This window comes from Mesoplodon densirostris, chromosome 3 (genome assembly GCF_025265405.1).
Source record: "Mesoplodon densirostris isolate mMesDen1 chromosome 3, mMesDen1 primary haplotype, whole genome shotgun sequence".
In the NCBI taxonomy this organism is placed as follows: domain Eukaryota; kingdom Metazoa; phylum Chordata; class Mammalia; order Artiodactyla; family Ziphiidae; genus Mesoplodon; species Mesoplodon densirostris.
The window spans coordinates 60,303,833-60,317,498 of record NC_082663.1 but is presented as its reverse complement, the minus strand read 5'-3'; the positions used below and the strand labels follow the sequence as shown (position 1 = coordinate 60,317,498).

Below are 13,666 nucleotides of genomic sequence, written 5' to 3'. Positions count from 1 at the left end.
TTCACTCTTTTCTCAGCCCTGCCTGCTTAGCAAAGCTATTTGCAAAGACATGTAAACTTTGTTCTCCCCTCCGGCCCCTCGGTTAAAGACACTGCAGTTTCCGGGTGGTAAAGATACAACCAAAATAGATGGCCTGTTCCTAGCTCAGTGACTTTCTGTGGCAAAATCCCCAGCCAACCAGCTGAACTGAGGACATGTTTTATTCCTAGGCAGGGTCATCTAGGTACAGTTCCCAGTAGATTTGTTAGGTAATTTAAGTAAGAAGGAAATACTCCTTAATGAGAAAAAAATGTTAATCTCTTAATTTAAACAGAACACCCCACCCCACCCAGTCCCACTCCCCGCGGAAGACATTAACATTTGGTCTTCATAACCAACCTGCTTGTTTTTGACCCACAACCCAGACAGACAAAGCACTTGGACGAGGTGCCTTTGGGGGCTGCACTGATCACCTTCCCCCCACTCCTTGCTGAAGGCTACAGAAGCATGTTTTTTAAAAGACATATGTGCAATAGCTTCACGTTTCCCTCTCCTGGCTTTTCAGCACCTATCTCTGACGTCTACGGTGTTTCTATCCGTCTGGTCTTCGCTGATTTTATCCACATCTTTAGCAACTGGGTCGGCTCGCGGCGCTCCCCCTGTCTTTACCTCGCAGCAGGCAGACCCCTGCTCGTGGGTCTGACCGGGAATTGATCTGGCCTCTCCGGCTTTGTGAAGCAGTCTCGAGCCGAGACTCTGCATAATACGTTAAAACATGAAGCAGATATGTAAAGGCTCGTGGTGAGGCTGACGAGCTAATGCTAACAAAGGACTTCAGAGGGCACTGTCTTTCTTTGTTTGCAAGGAGCGAAATTTCTCAGCGCGAATACCAGAAGGGACTGCGTGTAAAGGAAAGTAGGATTAAAGGACCGACAGAGCCTTGGTTTCGGCAGTCTCTGGGCTCTGGGCGCGCCAGGCAGAGCCTCTTCTGCCTGTTAAACCATTTCTGCATCTAATATATATATATATATATATATATATATATATATATTTTTTTTTTTTTTTTTTTTTTTTTTTTTTTTTTTGCGGTATGTGGGCCTCTCACTGTTGTGGCCTCTCCCATTGCGGAGCTCAGGCTCCGGACGCGCAGGCTCAGCAGCCATGGCTCACGGGCCTAGTTGCTCCGCGGCATGTGGGAGCTTCCGGGACCGGGGCACGAACCCGTGTCCCCTGCATCGGCAGGCGGACTCTCAACCACTGCGCCACCAGGGAAGCCCTCTGCATCTAATATTTAAAAGAAAGCTGGGAGGTGGAGTGGGGAGAGAAAACTCCGTCGTGGGTCCCCACTCCAGCTATAGGGCTGGGCCACTGCAAGTAGCTGTGTGCCCTCTAGCTGGACAATTCACATCTCCCTGGGCCTCAGTTTCCTAACCTGTAAAACAAGGGAGCCGGATCAGTAATCTCTACAGTTCATTCATATACTTTATTCCAAATACCCAATAAAAAGAAAAACAGGCATTTCAGCTCCCAGTGGAAAGACAAGCCCTTGGTACAAATATCAAAAGTGGGCTTCAAAAATAGTGATCGCCTTTCGAGATTAGTTTTCTAATCGCCTTCTCTTCTCGTGGCACAAGGGCGCTTCAAACGTGTGTGTGCTGAACCATTTCTTTGCTGAACTCCTAACTAACACGACCCGGCGATAAAAGACAGGAAAGGGCCCAGTCTGAGAAGGAGATTGAGACTTTATCGCTACGAAGAGGCGGCGGCTGGGCCGCTCCTAGGAGCGGGTCGCTTTGAATAAAGCGGCGGCGGCGATTGGCTGCAAAGCACGTGGTGCACGCCTCGCCGGAGAGTGCCGGGCTACTGCTGCCCCGGGCGGCGTGGGGCAGAGTCCAGCCGCGGGTGCAGCACCCGCGGGGGGTGGGGAGGGAGGACTGGGGGGCGGGAAGCGCCTGGGGCTCGAGTCTTTCTGGTCCACTGCCACCGAGAAACCCTACGGCCCGGCTTTGCCCAACCTGCGGTGTCCCCGGAGTGTCCAAAATTGTGTCCAAACCTCGCCACCATCCTCCATCCAGATATCCCACCCAGCGCGCGGGCTGTGCGCGCCCACGGCGCGTGCCGCGGACACCCGGCTCGCCCCTCGCCGCCCTGTCCTGAGCATCAGGCGGGCTCCCGCAGCTCGGAGCGCACAGTGAGGGGCTGCGCTCCCCGGCCGAGGATCCCTCAGCACCCGGCTGGGCTAGAGACGCAGACACACCGACGCAGGAAAACTTGTTTTATTCGCGATCCCCGAGGGTTGCAGCTGCTCTTGGCTGAGATTCCGCGTGCGCTTTGTCTCTCTCCACTCGCCACAGCCCCCTCCCCCGCTTCCTCTCACGACTAACTCCCCCGACACACTCTCCTCCGACTCTTGTCCTCCTTCCCTTCCTCCTCCTCCTCCTTCTCCGCTGGCCGCATTCACGCGCTTCCTCCCTCCCTCCCCTGGTGTCACTTTTTGCCTACGCGCCCTCTCCCCTCCCCTCCCCTTCCCTCCCCTCCCCTCCCCGCCGCTCCGCTTATAGCCGGGCGCTGGGCGGCCGGGCGCAGACTGCTCGGGAAGCCGGAGAGGAGGCGGCGCGGCGGTGGCGCTGCAGAGGCCGAGTCGAGACGCCAAGCGGCCGCCGGCGCACAAGGCGCTTTCCAGCTCCCTCCCGCGAGGGTACAGCCCGCCTCCTTCTGCGGCGCCTGCAGCTGCGGGCTCGCTCTCGCCTCCAGAGCTCACTCCGGGAGCTGCTCCGCGGGTGGCGGGCGCAGAGTCCGCGACGTGGGGGTCGTGAGGCCGCGGCGATCCGCCCGCGGTAACCAGCCCGCGAGCCAGAGTTCCATGCGCGCTCCTTTCGCCCGGTCAGTCGCTGTTGCTTCCTGGGGCTGAGACGTCCGCTCCGTCCCCTCCCTACCCGGTGACCGAGGCAAGAACCCAGCCGGTCGTGCACTGTGGCCGGTCGCCACTGTTGTAAGTCTCCCCTACCGCCGCGGACCTGTTGCAGGCGCCGCGAGTTTCAGGGGCTGCCTGGCCTGCGGGGTGTGATCGCGAGGGGGTGTGTGTGCGCCCCGGAGCCTGGGGCTCCGACTTAGGCGGCGGTGGGGAGCTGTTCTCGGGGCGGAGACCTGGTGTCCACCGCTGCCCTCCCACAGCAAGAAGAGACGGGCATTGCTGGAGGGGGCTCCTCTCGGTGGCGCGCCGCCCGGGCGAGCTGCTGGAGAGCTAGGAGCTGAGCCGGAATACGATCAATCCCCCCCTCCCCCCCCAGCGGAAAGAGCATTGTCGAGCGCGCGGGATTGTTGGTCCACGTTGCACCCTACCCGGCACGGTGAGCAATAGGGCCGCGCGCAGACACCCCTAGTGAGGGCACGTTCACTGCGGCCAGACGTCTGTAGGGAATGAATGAAAACTGGTTTCTGAAAAATTAGTTTCTTCTCATGGAAGTATTTAGTCTTAACATGCTTAGTTTCGAAGGATAGGAATTGGTGGGCAGGGTGGAGATGAACCGTTGAACTTGGCGTGTGTGTGGTGTCGCCCTCACAGGCATGGGCAGAGTGTTAAAGAGCGTTACAGGTGTTATAGAGGGCTGTATAGTAAAATGCTTTTCTTGTTAACAGTCTCTTTATAATGTTCCGTTGTTATCAATAATATGAATGTCCGAGAAAATCTGCCTAGTTTCTCCTTTGATTGCACTGAGATCAGGTTTAAAACCCAAAGAAATGTGACACGCCGCTAAGTATTGGAGGCCCAGAGCCTGGTTAAAGAGCATTAAGTGAACTGAAGTTACTGTAGCTAGAATCCCTTTTGATGTTCACTGGTAATAGCAGCCCTTTTCCCCTTCTTTGTAGAGGCAGGTTAAGTATATGTGTGCGTTTTTTTTGCCACTTAACTTGGCATGCAAATATTGTTTCTCTGGGGGCTTAAAAAAAATGCCAGAAGGATGATTCATTTCATGTTGAAGGTGCGTTTAGTGGCTGTATACGTGGTTTCTGCTGATGTTCTCACATTTGCATAATTTTAAAATACAAGGCAAGTCGTTTCCCTTGGGTCTTCAAGTTTACCTTTTATTTTAATCAAATATTGCTGCAAGATTGTTGGATTTTGACTGACACACTTCTCCATCTGGGTGGCATCCAAGGTGACAGGCTAGGCTCTTTCTGCTGGCTTTATGAACCTACCTGGGAAATACAGGAGCATAAACATAGGCTGCAAAGAGATGCAGATCCTATATCCCAAGGTCTTCTAAACTGTTTTGTTAAGTGTAAGCCTCGTTGTGAGTGTTGTTTTACACTGCTTAGGGAAACGCCTTCCGGGCCGGGTGGGTGTAATTCCAGCTCAATCTGCAGGCACTTCGGTGCTTATGTACCTTGTGCAGCCTCATTCTTCTGTCAGAGCTGCATTCACTCTTAGCTGGAAAGAAGGCAACTTTTTTTTAAAATTTATTTATTTTTGGCTGCGTTGGGTCTTCATTGCTGTGCACAGGCTTTCTCTGGTTGCTGCGAGCGGGAGCTACTCTTCGTTGTGATGCGCGGGCTTCTCATTGCGGTGGCTTCTCTTGTTGCGGAGCACGGGCTTCAGTAGTTGTGGCTCATGGGCTCTAGAGCGCAGGCTCAGTAGTTGTGGTGCACAGGCTTAGCTGCTCCGTGGCATGTGGGATCTTCCCGGACCAGGGCTTGAACCCGTGTCCCCTGCATTGGCAGGCTGATTCTTAACCACTGCACCACCAGGGAAGCCCTTTTTTTGTTGTTTGTTAATTGAAGTATAGTTGGTTTACAGTGTTGTTAGTTTCAGGTGTACAGCAAAGTGATTCATTATATGTATATTATATATATATAATATATATATATACTTTTTAAGATTCTTTTCCATTACAGGTTATTACAAGACATTGAGTATATTTCCCTGTGCTATACAGTAGATCCTTCTTGGTTATCTACTTTATATATAGTAGTGTGTATATTTCAATCCCAAACTCCTAATTTATCCCTCCTCCCCCTTTCCCCTTTGGTAACCATACGTTTGTTTTCTTTGTCTGTGAGTCTATTTCTGTTTTGTAAATAAGTTCATTTGTATCTTTTTTTAGGTTCCACATATAAGCAATGTCATATGATATTTGTCTTTCCCTGTCTGACTTACTTTGTATGATAATCTCTAGGTCCATCCACAGGAGGCAGCTTTTGAGGTTGCTTTGGAAGCATTAGCTTAAAAAAAAAAAGCATAGCTACTCGTTTGGAGTCTTGCACCTTTCTGTATGAGGCATAGGAATATTTATAGCATCTTTTGAGGTTTAGGCTTAAAATCTTCCTCAAAGAATTTCAGCTTGAATGTACTAATGCAAATGATGACTACCAGCAGTAGGACAGCAGGGATGCTAATACTGTTTTAACACATTGGAGAACCTAGTGTATTCACATAGGGTCCTGTCACTTGCTCTTAGGAGCATTGGGCATTGGGTAAAATGGACTAGACCATAGAGGCTTAGCTTGAGGGTTGCGGTGATGCTTGCCTTCTCACCATTTGTCAAAGCCCAAGTCACTGTGGAGACTGATGGGTGCTTCGTAAAGGCTTCTTAATACCAGAGCCCTAGGACTCTGTTGTTTATTTTATTCCACTAAGTCACGTTTACTCACAGTGAAAAGTTACATGCCCCAAATGAAAGAAAACAAGTTGCAACTCCTAATAGTATGAGGCCTGTGTGTCAAAGGCAAGTTAGGTACCTGCCTCTGTTGTTTTCTGTGCCTGCCTTGCCTCTGCTGGTCAGGTTGAAGGAAACAAGCAGGCCTTGGGTTTCAGCTCTGCCATAAGGACTGGCTGTTCCGTGTTTGGAACAGATACTGTAACCACGCAGTTTACCCTCCTGGGATAAACAGTTTCCCTAGGAATCCTTTGACAGGCAGGTTCTTGAAGCTATTATTTCTTTGAAGTAACAGAAGGGTAGGGTGAAAAAGGAAAAAGATGGTTCAATTTTTGAAGATAGGTGATAGGCATGTCCTGTATCTTTAGCCTACAGTTTGATTACTGAGGAAAGCCAAAGAGAGCATTCGGTTCTGCTATAATTTCCATTTAGATACTGAGGAAAACACTCTAGTCAGCAAATAAATTCTAGAGTGGCCTTAAATTAACAATGGCAGGCAACACACATACACACACACGTGTGTGTTTTGATTTAGATAAAGCGACATTTGCATTTTGGACTCCCTAGATGCAGGTGCCAGCGTTTGCAGGTACACAAGGATGGTCCTGGTGATGCCCTGTTTAATCAAGAGAGATGGGTGGTTACATCCTTTGTTCTTGTAACTGGTTTTCTAAGATTTGATTTAAAGCAGGGAGAACAGAACAACAAAATATTCTTCCCTTTCTGTGCCCAAATCGCCACTTTGGAAGCTGTCTGGAGCAGGAAAGGGGAGTGGTGACTGTGGCCAGAATCTATCCTGTTTCCAGGATAGCTTGCTGATCCATATATGGTTGTGTTTATATTGGGGCTCTTTCAGGACACTATAGTGGTAGAGGTGTCTGGTTACAAATTATTTGTAATGATAAATAAAGGTTTGGTCATTTTAGAAGTTGGCCTAAGCCTGTGGTTTTAATGTTACATTTCCCATTTACTGCACTTACACTTTGGTAAGACACTGGGTCTTACCAAAGGAATTCTTAATGGAATTAATTAGTAGGTATTTGTTTTACACATGGCTTTACGTTGCTTGCATAGGACATTAACGCCAGTGCCCATCCGGCGTTACAAGAGCTGGAGGCCTGGCCTTTCAAGTGGCCAGCAGTGAATCAGCTGGACTAGGGCAGGGAGCTGTGAGAATGAGACCTTGCTCCTCTTGGCTTTTGCTGACTTACATTCTCAAGGACTTCAATATCCTGCAAGTTGGCAATCAGGTTTTCCAAGATGAACCTGCTCTTAAGCAGTGATTGTTTTTTTGTTTTTTTTTAAACAGTGTATAGTTTAAATAGCTCAACGGTATTATAATAAGTGTCTTTCCTTATAGGTAGGTAGCCGTCTCTGACTTTGTATAGGCCTGACTGTCCATTATTCGTCTCTGACTTTGTATAGGCCTGACTGTCCCTGGCGGCAGGGCCAACAGCGAAGTGTTCTGTTTCCTCTGTCCAAAACAGTTGCTGGTTTGGTTCGGCCGTTCTGAACACTGAGAGCATCAGGTTCAATAGTTGTGTTTTGTTTTTCAGGAGTGGAAACAAAATGTCCGTCAGCGTGCACGAGAACCGCAAGTCCAGGGCCAGCAGTGGCTCCATTAACATCTATCTGTTTCACAAGTCCTCCTACGCGGACAGTGTCCTCACTCACCTGAACCTGTTACGCCAGCAGCGTCTCTTCACCGACGTCCTTCTCCATGCCGGAAATAGGACCTTCCCGTGTCACCGGGCGGTGCTGGCCGCGTGCAGCCGCTACTTCGAAGCCATGTTCAGCGGCGGCCTGAAGGAGAGCCAGGACAGCGAAGTCAACTTCGACAACTCCATCCACCCGGAAGTCTTGGAGCTGCTCCTCGACTACGCTTACTCCTCCCGGGTCATCATCAATGAAGAAAACGCGGAATCGCTCCTGGAAGCTGGTGACATGCTGGAGTTTCAAGACATCCGGGATGCCTGCGCCGAGTTCCTAGAGAAGAACCTGCACCCCACCAACTGCCTGGGCATGCTGCTGCTGTCCGACGCACACCAGTGCACCAAGCTGTACGAGCTCTCTTGGAGGATGTGTCTCAGCAATTTCCAGACCATCAGGAAGAACGAAGATTTCCTCCAGCTGCCCCAGGACATGGTAGTGCAGCTCCTGTCCAGTGAAGAGCTGGAGACGGAAGACGAAAGACTTGTGTACGAGTCTGCAATTAACTGGATCAGCTACGACCTGAAGAAGCGTTACTGCTATCTCCCGGAGCTGTTGCAGACGGTGAGGCTGGCTCTGCTGCCGGCCATCTATCTCATGGAGAATGTGGCCATGGAGGAGCTCATCACCAAGCAGAGGAAGAGCAAGGAGATCGTGGAAGAGGCCATCAGGTGCAAGCTGAAAATCCTGCAGAACGACGGCGTGGTGACCAGCCTCTGTGCCCGGCCCCGGAAAACCGGCCATGCCCTCTTCCTCTTGGGAGGACAGACTTTCATGTGTGACAAGCTGTATCTGGTCGACCAGAAGGCCAAAGAGATCATTCCCAAGGCCGACATCCCCAGCCCGAGAAAAGAGTTCAGCGCCTGTGCAATTGGCTGCAAAGTATACATTACTGGGGGGCGAGGGTCTGAGAATGGAGTCTCGAAAGATGTCTGGGTTTATGATACCCTGCATGAGGAGTGGTCCAAGGCGGCCCCCATGCTGGTGGCCAGGTTTGGCCATGGCTCTGCTGAACTGAAGCACTGCCTGTACGTGGTCGGGGGGCACACTGCCGCCACTGGCTGCCTCCCGGCCTCCCCCTCAGTCTCTCTAAAGCAAGTAGAACATTATGACCCCACAACCAACAAATGGACCATGGTGGCCCCTCTCCGAGAAGGGGTCAGCAATGCCGCAGTGGTGAGTGCCAAGCTCAAGCTGTTTGCTTTCGGAGGTACCAGCGTCAGTCATGACAAGCTCCCCAAGGTTCAGTGTTACGATCAGTGTGAAAACAGGTGGACGGTCCCGGCCACCTGTCCCCAGCCCTGGCGTTACACGGCGGCAGCTGTGCTGGGTAACCAGATTTTTATTATGGGGGGAGATACCGAGTTCTCCGCCTGCTCTGCTTATAAATTCAATAGCGAGACTTACCAGTGGACCAAGGTGGGAGACGTGACAGCAAAGCGGATGAGCTGCCACGCTGTGGCCTCCGGAAACAAACTCTACGTGGTTGGAGGGTACTTTGGCATTCAGCGATGCAAAACTCTGGACTGCTACGATCCAACGTTGGACGCATGGAACAGCATAACCACGGTCCCGTACTCGCTGATCCCTACTGCGTTTGTCAGCACCTGGAAACATCTGCCCTCTTAAACACAATGCATCCTAAAGAGAGTGAGCGTAAGGTAAGAGTCAGTTTAGCTGTAAGTATCCATATAGTTGAGCTAGCTGTGTAAGCCCGTACGTAAGTGAAACAGGCTCCATATAGCCCATCCTATAGAGGTTCTACATGAAGAACTACAAATAAAAGCACTTGTACCCCGAAACTTAAACACTTATGTTGACCACAGCTGCAACCCCCCAAACATAAGCCAGTGGTTGTCAGCCTTTATTGGGCCTCAGAATCTCCCAAAGAGCTTTTTGAAACCTGCCCACTCCAGAGGCTGGGTTTCATTAGGTCTGGGTGGGACCCAGGCATTAGCATTTTTAGAAAGTTCTTCAGTGATTCTAATTACGGCCAGGTTGGGAACCTTGTCTCCTGAGCCCTCCCTGTGTGCCGGCAGCTAGGCTGTGTGTTGCCCATGGATCATTTCATTTGGTCCCTACAACAACCCTGTGGGATATTATTATGAGAGCACTTCGTAGATGAAAACACCTGATGTACACAGGGGTTAAGTAAGTTGCCCAAGGTCATAGGGCTTTGCAGGCGGAAGGGTTGGTCAAGACGTCAACCCGGGCAGTCTGGCTCCAGAGCATAAGCACTTGAGCTCACGCCGAATGGCTACTTAATAAACTTCACGTTGTTATCACCCCAGGAAATAATTGTAGATTTTTAAATGTAACTTCCTCAAACCCTTTTTAGAATGAAGTGGAGTTTAAAAAATTGAATGCTGAAAATGATTCCCATTGTCTTCTGTCCAGAATTATTCATTAGCTTATTTTAAAGGTTTTTCCTTCTCCCCCCCCGCCCCAAAAAAACAGCCCCCTTTAGGGCATTTATTAACTTTTGAGAAGTCTAGGTCTGTCCTTAGAAAAGGTTGCACCTGCACTGTATAAGCTTGTCTGATGTACGGACACACTGAGCATCTAAACTCCCCTTCCTTTAGCTTTTCAGAGTTAATCAGTCAAGCTGACCCCATTGTCAGGGCGAACAAAAGTTGTGTTTCTGTGTCATATATCTGGGTACATAATGGTTGTCCTGTGTACTTAAGAGTATATAATACTCTTGGCTCAAATAATTAATAGGCCTACACAGTTCAGGGTTTGGGAAGCTAATGGCCGCTTTGCTGCTGTTAAAGCATTCTCAGGATTGGCCCCGGAATCACTTAAGCGTATCTAAGTGTAGCACGGAACACACGGAGTGGATTGATTTGTTTTGGTGACTAATGGGCTCATTACTAATAATAAGAGAATAAAATTTAAAAATCTGCTTTGGAGGAACTGCTGGGAAAATGAACTCATTCCTTGGAAAGGTTTGGTTCTGTGTTCCCTAGTATGTTTCACACCTTTGAAGGGGACCTTCTAGCAAAGAGGGGTTTGGACTCATTTGTCTTTTCTTTGCTCATTTCTTACAGCTCATTTAGAAACACCAGTAAAACTGGCCTCCCTTTCACATGTAATCGTTCTGTGTCTTTCATTGCTTCAGTTATCTCCTCCAGCCTATTACAGTTAGTACAGTTCTTAGTAATGTAATGTTTTCCTGGACTGAGACTCCTTCAAAGGAGCAGGAACTGTCAGAACCGTCCTCTGGGGAGCGAATGGGGCTAACAGTGTCCCACGCCAAACTGGTTTTTGCAGCCTTGCTGGCATCTCAATAATCCTGAATAAACAAATGCTCTGAAAGGGGTTATTTCATTTGCGATATGAATGCATTACTCAACTCTAAAGAAGGTTTAAAGAACCTTCTAGGCAAAAGCATCAATTAACAGTGCACTAAATTGGGTGTTAGTCCAAAACTGACTATATTTGCATAGGAGAGCCTTAAAAATTGCCAGTGATGGTGGCAGTACATCCAAATGGTAACTGGCTGGCATCCTTGGAAGTGGCTGGCATCCTATATGTCATATAGGTAGAAAAGAGAGAGACCACATGTACATTCTGTTTCTAGCTGTGGAGTCTGGACCTCTCTGCACTTCAGAGATCTCCTTTGTCAAATGAGTGATTCGAATTATGCTTTCCTTAAGATCTGTCCCAGTTCAGACTTGGGTGAATTGATAAATGAGGAAAAAGAAAAGAGAGGCGTGAAAATACCTAGCCAGTGCCTGGTACATATTAAGTGTTCAATACTCGTATTAGTTTTCTTTCCTCCCTTCAATTTAGACCTTAGCTCGCAGTGGAATTAGCTTTGTGTGTCATGTGAAAATGAGGTTTCTTTGACTATTATCAGCTTGTTATCTTTATACTTCATTTTTGGTACCTCCTTTCTCAGCCCAGAGTGAGTATGTTGGCAAACACTCGAATTCACCCTCTCCTGGGTATTTGAACCTAATCACACATGTCCGGTCCCTGGGAAATGGAACAAATAAAGTGTTCGGTTATATTCGAAACAACATCCCCTCTGCCCTTGGTGCTCTTAGCCAGAGAGTCAAGCACAGAATAAGGAAATTCGACAGGGCCAGGTTCGCCTTTTTAAAGGGTGGTGTGGGGCTGATCAAAGCCACGGTTGGAGTTTCCGACAGAGAGAATGTTGGTTTAAATTTCTAAAGTTTACTACACACAAGATAGTGTTAAAACACTTAAGCCGGATGGAGTGACTTAAAAGAGGTGCTGTGTAGGTATCAGTCCTAAGCTGCAAACGCTTCCGGGACCTGGCTTTGCCCTCCACATGTAGGTGCTACCTGAATTAATAGTGTTAACAAAAAGTTTCCCTAGGTCTAAAAGCTTATCCACCAAGGAGATTTTAACTCTCTCCAGCTGCTCCCAGCTGCTGGGAGGGACAAAGAGGAAATTACTTTTGATTTTGCTCCATTTTCATGGTGCTGTGTGGCCCCCAACTTGACGGCGTTTGGATTTTGGTTTGCTTTGTTCCCGGCCCCCCTTTTTAGTGGTGTTTTTTGTTTTGGGGTTTTTTGTTTTTCTGTTTGAGTGTGCAACATCTTGACATTTCATATTATTATAAGATACATTCTTTAGGCCTAATGTTGATGTATAGGTTTCAAGGAGGTGAGGGTGGGCGATGACACCCGTCGTCTAAGGAATGTCTTGAAAGCTTGAATCACTGTTATGAAACTGCCAAAAGAAACAACTAATGAAATGAATCAGACTTCCGAACACACAAGAGCAAGAAGAAGTCAGTGCAAGTGATGAGCGCCCCTCCTGAATTCCCTCTGTCTGTACTTCGAGTTTCAGCACTGGGGCTGCAGACTCTTATGCTAGGGCTGGAAATGGGCTCCAAGAACAGATAGGGTGAGCATTTGAAAGACAAAAGCCCTCTGCAAACTCTCCTTCTGTAAAATTAGACTTAACTAAATGGGAAGGATGGGTGGTGTGGGGAAACACCAGCTCCCATGAAATGTGCAGGCTTCATGATTATGGCACCTTGAATTTATATTCACATTTGATGGCGGTTGATTCTGTAGATAATAACACACTGCATACCACAGCCCGAGTCTCCTCAGTGTGGACTGATGAACTTGGAGAATAAACTCCAGCCCTGGGCTGGTGAGGCCTGGTATGCTGTCATGTGAAAGAAAGCGAGACTGATTTCTGCCGTAATGAATAGCAGAGATGCATTTAAATAAGAGGATTAATATGTCTGCCTTCTATATGGTGAATAAATTTAATTTGGAATCCTTTATGGTAAATGGGCCCAAGGCGGGGGGCGCGGGGAGGGGATTGGCAAAGGAATCTCTTGAGACCCTCTGGTGATCACTACAGTGGCTCTGTTTAACTGTGGAGAGGAATTATGAATGTCGGGAGCAGAAGAAGGCAACTCGTAACAGCACCTAGATGTATAGGTTTGAACTTTAAACGTATACATGTTTAGGAAAGAAGCAGAGATCTTTCTTCGGATACCACGGTTTTTGTTGGGCCGTCTGCATGCATGCATGCACCTACCGAATGTGTAATTAAGACCTCTGGAAGCCATATTGACCTACTCTGTCCCAAGTTTAATTTTTTTTTTCAGATTTTGAGACTAACAAAAAATTTTCCTGTTCCTCTAGTTTAGCTGACTCCGTCCCTCAGTGAGACAAGATGGGATTTCTACTTTGGAGAGGCCAAGTTGAATGAAGAGAAAGAAAAGGAAAAAAGGCAAGGAAGTTGCTACAGTCCAATCCACCACACCTTGTAAATGCTTCTAACTGGACTTGAAGGAAGGGGGGAGGGGGAGGAGGGAGGGGGTGGGATTTCCCGTGCAAGAGGCACATGGTTTAAATATGAATGAACGAACCTGTGATCTAGTCCTTGTCTTGTAATTGTGGATTAATGTCAGCATTAATCAGCCCCTCAAAGGGAGAGAAAAGCCGGCCTTTTTCCCTTGCTGTACCATATTCAGCATTTGATTTCCATGGGTTCCACCATTTATGTGTAAAATTTGAAATGGTTGTCACCTCTCTCTGAGGAGCAAGCTTGAAGCCTCCACACCAGCTGCTGTTGGAGATTGAAAGCCCAACTGGGGGGCCTGGAGGAACGCTTGCTGGGCTGGCTGCAGGGTGAGGACCACTGGACTCCACGATAATCTCCGAGGGGCTGTTCTCCCCAGGAACGTTTCTGAACAATGGGGACATTGTTGGTAGCTGTTTGGTAGATGTTCTTTTCTATTTATAAGTGACTTTAAACTTTCCCTTGGCTGGTAAGAAATTTGTTGTAGATTTAGCTATTTATTGTTTGAGGCCTGCATGCTG

At 48.5% G+C, this 13,666-nt stretch overlaps 1 protein-coding gene across 2 annotated transcripts; it reads left to right on the top strand.

Moving 5' to 3' along the window:
* Positions 1-2,576: 2,576 nt before the first annotated feature.
* ENC1 (ectodermal-neural cortex 1) lies at positions 2,577-13,152 on the top strand. Of its 2 annotated transcripts, none has more exons than XM_060093043.1 (3): positions 2,577-2,862; positions 7,193-9,007; positions 12,986-13,152. In XM_060093043.1, exons 1-2 carry the CDS (start codon positions 2,843-2,845, stop codon positions 8,973-8,975), a joined length of 1,803 nt encoding a protein of 600 aa, XP_059949026.1. In that variant the 5' UTR covers positions 2,577-2,842; the 3' UTR covers positions 8,976-9,007; positions 12,986-13,152. The 2 variants fall into 2 exon arrangements, with proteins under 2 accessions (XP_059949026.1, XP_059949027.1); XM_060093044.1 differs by having other exon boundaries at positions 2,577-2,971.
* Positions 13,153-13,666: the final 514 nt, after the last annotated feature.

Excerpts from the sequence above, each read along its gene's own strand:
- ENC1 (XM_060093043.1), top strand. The coding sequence starts at position 2,843 with ATGCGCGCTCCTTTCGCCCG. Across the intron at positions 2,863-7,192 it reads ATGCGCGCTCCTTTCGCCCG|GAGTGGAAACAAAATGTCCG; the intron begins GTCAGTCGCTGT and ends TTTGTTTTTCAG.